The 6,000-nt window shown below is 32.7% G+C and overlaps 1 protein-coding gene across 1 annotated transcript; it reads right to left on the reverse strand.

Moving 5' to 3' along the window:
* Positions 1 to 1,857: 1,857 nt before the first annotated feature.
* LOC107019779 (ubiquitin carboxyl-terminal hydrolase 13-like) lies at positions 1,858 to 3,347 on the reverse strand. The gene is made up of 6 exons (XM_027916906.1): positions 3,318 to 3,347; positions 3,141 to 3,251; positions 2,755 to 2,824; positions 2,466 to 2,604; positions 2,204 to 2,361; positions 1,858 to 1,997 (listed from the first exon to the last, which is right to left on the reverse strand). Exons 1-6 carry the CDS (start codon positions 3,345 to 3,347, stop codon positions 1,858 to 1,860), a joined length of 648 nt encoding a protein of 215 aa, XP_027772707.1.
* Between the last annotated feature and the right edge of the window lie 2,653 nt (positions 3,348 to 6,000).

Consider the following 6,000-nt stretch of genomic DNA (forward strand, 5'->3'; position numbering starts at 1 on the left):
ATATTGATGTAATTTAACATTTTATAACAAGTTAATTCATATTTTAATTTATTTACTGTAAATATATAATAATAATAATAATAATAATAACAACAACAACAATAACAACATGATAAATAAATTTGATTGCATAAATATTTTTTAAATTTTTATTAATACATAATAAAATAATGATATGAAGTAAACTCCATTTATTGTTGTTGTTCTACTTTTTCTTTAGGATAATTTCATGTGTAAGGAGGTTATTTCATGGCATTGAGAATTTATTATTGATGGAAAAAAAAGATAATTGTCTTAATTTTGTACTTGGACTTTGAATTTTAGTTTGTCTATTTCAAAAATGTCATGTCTTATTGTTTAAGTATTCTTATAGCATTGATTAGGAAATTATCCTTATTTAGAAAACTTCAAATTCAGACTTTTATATACAATTTTTTGGTTAAAAAAAAAATATAGAACTCTCATAGTCATCTATTTGATGTTAATTTTGATAAGTTAATTGTGAGTTATAAAATTGAATAATTTTATGACTGTCTGAATAACCTTTATCATATTTGTATCTAATATCATCTATTTTAATTTAGTCATCAAAGTAAAGAAATGCTATATATTGTTGTCTATTTTACCGTTTAAGGTTTTTTATATAAGTTCGAATTTACACATAGTTCATAGATTTTAAGAGAAAATACATAATTTTATTTGTCAAAATTTAATAGAAACTTAATATTTTGTCTACAAATTAGTTGAATGTTCGATGTTATTCGACAACCGTAAATGAAAAAGCAAAGAGTGTTAGTGATTGGTAAAATATAATTCTAATAAAGTGATCTTTAATTTTTTTCTTTAACAGAATTATTGCATATATACATAAATAGACGTAGACCTCTTAACTTGATTTTAAATGTCAAATAAATATTTTAACTTTAAACATACACGCTCCAAGATACACCAATTTATTTTCGTTGTGTCAATTAAACACTCTTAACTTACATAATAATTAAACACTTTCGAGATTCACATACCGTGTTAGCATCAGATGATCACAAGATAGATATGTTACTGAGAGCAACAACAATGACAAAATATAGATGATGAAAGAAATCGTTTTCTCCGGAATGGGTTATAATCTTTTTCTTGAAATAATTTTTTGTCCTTATATATATATCATCCTTCTAGATAATACGATGCAAAGTAACGAAACACAGGGTCAACAATGACCTAGATCCATGTAAAGCATAGTCATAAACTGAAGTAATAAGATTATTCGATAATTGTCTAGCAAAAGTAATTCATAATTTATCTCCTTCTGGTTATAAAATCCTATCTTGAACAACCTGCATTCAAATAAAAGAAATGAATAAGTGTTGCGATCGATATGTATTACATAAGAGCTTATCTACGAAGATGTTTGACTAAGCTCATAAGCTGATCAAATTGATGTATAAGACAAAAAGATTCAAAGTGCTAGAAGTCCTAAAATTTCATCCTATAGTATATATTAAAATACCTTTCCCAAAACAAGACTCTTAAAACTTCACTTCATTCAATATTTGTTGTTCCTCTTTTCCTTTACAAGGAAGCATTCAAAAATATAAACTTATGGGGAAAAAAAACTTTAGAATATTTAGTTGTTTAATTTAATAAAAGAACAGTTAGTCAACACTTTCTTCAACCAAACACATCAACTGGGGTTCGTTTGTTATGAGAGGTAAAGGATAATAATCTCGGGATAAAATGCATGATTATTTTATTTTGCGTTTAGTTAAGTGTATTAAATAGTGTGGTGGTTATTAATCTCATCCCCAAACCGAAACATCCCGAGAAATGGTGTGATGAGTAGATAAACAATGACTTACTTCAAGGCAGGGTAACATAAGCTTCAAGTATGACTTTATCATCAACAAGATAACCTCTTCTAGGATCATATAGTTCAGTAAGAGGCATGAATGATGCGAAACCCCATGCGCGCACTCTTGTATTAAACTGGAGCTGAGTATCTGTCATAACGATCATAACAAAACGAAAAACAGTAAGCACTTCACCTAAATCAATAACGTAACTTGAACCCTCAGCAATAAGGTGAAAGTTCAGACAGTCAACTAACTGAGCTACTAAGATTTTCTCCAGTGAAAGTAAGAGAATCAGGCTCGACAAAAAACACATAGATCATATCTTTTATACTACAAGAAATGAGATCTCTAACCTTTTCTCACTGTGAATTTGTCATCGATTTGATTGAGAACAGCTAAGCTAAATTGAGTATATCTAATCCAACCAGAAGGCAATGCTGCAGTATTTACCACTGTTAAATAAAGTGATAAATGGTCTCCATTGTTCCCTTTTGGGGCCATCAGTATCCTCCTGCAAGACGATGCACCGTATAGTAAATCATCATCGTTACCATCATCATATCCGCAATTAAATTTGTAACGTAATCTACTGAAAATAGGATGTATGTTGATTACCATTGATATGTTCCTACGTTAAAAGCATCAGAGTACGATTTCTTCCAGTTCAACTTTGAGAAATTGTGGACAGTCCATGTAAATCGGGCTGATACTGGACCTTCCACTGCCAGTACATCCATCATACTTGTTGTTTCCGCTATAGCAAATGCCAAAAACAAAACACGCGAAATTTATATATAACAGAGAAACAAAGTACAAAATAACACGAATAATAACTCAATCAATGTAAATATGTATATCAAATGCACAAAGCGTGTGAGGTTGTGTTTAGAAGTAGGTGAGATACCTTCGACGAGTAGCTGAGGTCCGTTAGTTGGCAAATGAGATATAGGAATAAGATTTTCATGCCCTATTAGCTGCGAAAGACGAAGCAAAGTAAGAAAATTCGTTCCAACAAAACTAGACAATTGTCATTAACATGTCTATTTCGATGGTTGTTGCATATTTTTGTATTCTACTGTACTGTATCGTAATGTATTGTTTTGGAGATTATAATGTTTGGATAGACTGTATTGTTTCCAACAAAAGAAAAGTAGGGTACAACGTAGAGCTGCCATAAAAAGACAGTATAAAGGATTAGTAAGTAAAAATGAAATGAGAAGAAGAAAAGAGAAGTGTAATGACGTGATCACACCATGTCGATCCTTATACAAATGAGACTGTACAATATACCTGGCGATTGTGCACGTATTTCAAAAATGAAGTAACGTCAGGAAAACGATATTGTTCACTGTGTTGATTTCGAAGGGATTTCTGAAAGCAAATGATATCCCCATTGCCCAGCTGCAAAGGCAGAGGAGTATTTGCATTTCATTGCTGATAAATCCAGAAGAAATAAAGAGAAAAAACTGTCGAGAAGGAAATTAATTGCGCGTACATTGTAGTCACGAAGACTCAGCATAGTGTTAAGTTGTAAACACATCGCATAGGGATTAAATTTTATTTCCTGTGAACAATAACAAAATCTGAAAACCACATACCAAATGTTAAGAGTTCAAAAAAATTGGTAGCAAGAGAAGAAGAAAACGAACCTCGAAGAGATCAATTTCTTCATCAGGCGAAAAGCTAGCCAATTCTTTTAGCTTTGATAATATCTCAAGTAGCTTGCTTCTTTCTTTTACAAAAAGTCGTCCAACGTACCTGACAAACAACAAAGAAATTAAACGGAAAAAAGACTAGAAAACCGCGTCCATTGAAAGTACAAAACACCTCTCGATGTAGTCGTGCTTTCTAAAAATAGATGAAGAGATCCCATATTCAAGCACGAAAAAGTATTCATGCTATTGAATGTAATACCTTATGTTCTCTTCGACAGGGTTATAAAGTTTGAAAAATAGAAGGATTTCTTTGTTCTTCTTCCCTGGTGGAGGTAAACGTCGCAAATCCTGCAAGAATACACAATATAAAAATGTAAAAGTAAAGCCACACAGAGAAGACATGCAATAAGTTGATCCCCGAAAAGAAAGACAAGAAAGCTATGTTGCTCAGACGCTTCAAAAATGTCACAGGTGAGTGTCGGATCGTTCAATAGTAGTTCATTTTTAGAGGATGTGATGCGGGTGTGGCAACATTTTTGGAGAGTCCGAGCAACTTAGCAAGAAATAAAGCAAGTGATCACATTACCGGGCATAGTATTACTTCCAGAAACAGTTTTAGCTCAGAATTATTCACCGTATTTGAATTTTCCCTTAGTTGGCCAACCTGAGAACACAGACACAACATCGAAGAACTTAATACCGAGTTAATGAAGTACTCCAATACTTTAACAGATTGTAGAAAACGTGCAGTACAGAAGAACGATAGTCAGACAAAAATGATGACTTTATCAGCCACAAATGTCACGCTTCGCGTTCCTACCAATTCAATAGAGTTAGGATTGTAATAATTATTTACATTCCTTTGTGATTATTTTTGGGCGAAAATGGTGTTAGTTCACACAAACCTCGACTGTTCCAACACGAATATCATTATTAAGGAGAACAATTTTTTTGTGGAAAACCAAACATGAAATATACAAAGAAAATCACCAGTAAAACTGCAGAAAGATAGGACTATCAGACAACTTACGGAATATTGAGTTTCCTCTTGAGATGTCAATGCACGTTCAGGACGATATGTGTGGTTCACGCGTTTTTTCCATAGCCAGTAACGTTGAAATTGCACCGGTATACCAAATGCCTTGGCAACTTCCTCCTGGAAACAGATGTACCATCAAACATGATAAAGAAATGTACTTCGACCTAGCTCATGATCGGAGGATTGTCCAAAACTGTATAAAAAGGCATCCCGTCCCTAACACCCCTCGCACGCTCAGGACTAGACATCTGGAGCGTGGGCAATATAAGATGAGGAACTAACATCAATAAATGATGATTGAGATAGACTTGACTCTGATACTATGTGAGAAATAATTATTGAATTGTGTATCGACATTAGTACACTGAGGACTATTTATAGACACTACATTATAATCAATTTTCACATAGGATACAATATGTAGATCATGTTCTATTCCTATTCTAACAAGATACGTGTCATACTTAAGACTTACCGTGAGTGACCAATTACATATGTTTATAGAGCGTTACTAATTTTGTGAACTCTCACTGCACTAACTACTAGAACTCCGTGTTCTCAATTTTTATAATCGTCTATATACTCCTCATTTTTTACTTGCTTTAGCACTCAGTCTTCGAAGTTTATATCTTTTAACTCAATATAACGCACAAAAACAGAAAGTTTACATTCCATATTTTAAGTTTTAGAAGCAGCAAATTTCACATGACGCCTCTTTAATAAACAAGGGAAAACTGAATTCATTCTCACACAGTACATATAATTGTTCGTCATGTTAGAAAAGAGTGCAACAGAATGATAAATGTACCTTGAATTTAGTAAATGGCATCTGTTTCTGCATAAGAAAAGTAGGTACTTTATCATGATTCACGAGATCAAAATAAATTTCCTTTCCGATTTGTTCTCCAAGGTTTTCATCACGAGCTACCTGAAAAATGAAATGACTACTTTTAGTTCAATGTATTCTAAAAGTATAAAAACACAAGTAATTAAAAGGATAGCGACAAAAAGTTGAAAGAAACCTTGATCATTGTGTAGAGACAAGCATCTGCATTTTGTTCTGTTTCAACATGCTCTATCCTCGCTATAAACTGGAGGTCGATAAAAGATTACTATCAGACGAGTAGAATGAGAAACTAAATCAGCAGTATATTGAGTAGAAACTCATCCAAAGATGCTAAACTATGTCCTTCTCATCCACATTGCATATAAATCTTTTTTCCTCCGATTAGACTGTGCCGCACATACCTGCCAACTGTACACGTAGTTCAAAAACAAAGGAACCTCAGGAAAGCGATACTGTTCTCTGCATTGATTTCGAAGGGATTTCTGAAAGCAAATTATATCCCCATCTTCCAACTGCAAAGCCAGAGTATTGCGTAAAAAATTCACTACATAAAAAATTATCTTTAACGGCAATAACACTAAATATGTACTTTTAGCGGCAATTAGCACT

The sequence above is a fragment of the Solanum pennellii genome, chromosome 5 (assembly GCF_001406875.1).
Source record: "Solanum pennellii chromosome 5, SPENNV200".
Classification (NCBI taxonomy): domain Eukaryota; kingdom Viridiplantae; phylum Streptophyta; class Magnoliopsida; order Solanales; family Solanaceae; genus Solanum; species Solanum pennellii.

What these genes read in the sequence shown, in the direction of transcription:
- LOC107019779 (XM_027916906.1), bottom strand. Translation starts at nt 3,347, where the DNA reads ATGTACGCGCAATTAATTTCCTTCTCGACA. An exon ending in AATACGTGCACAATCGCCAG is followed by an intron (nt 2,825 to 3,140) that starts GTATATTGTACA and finishes CGTCTTTCGCAG; the next exon opens with CTAATAGGGCATGAAAATCT. An exon ending in AACGTAGGAACATATCAATG is followed by an intron (nt 2,362 to 2,465) that starts GTAATCAACATA and finishes ATCGTCTTGCAG; the next exon opens with GAGGATACTGATGGCCCCAA.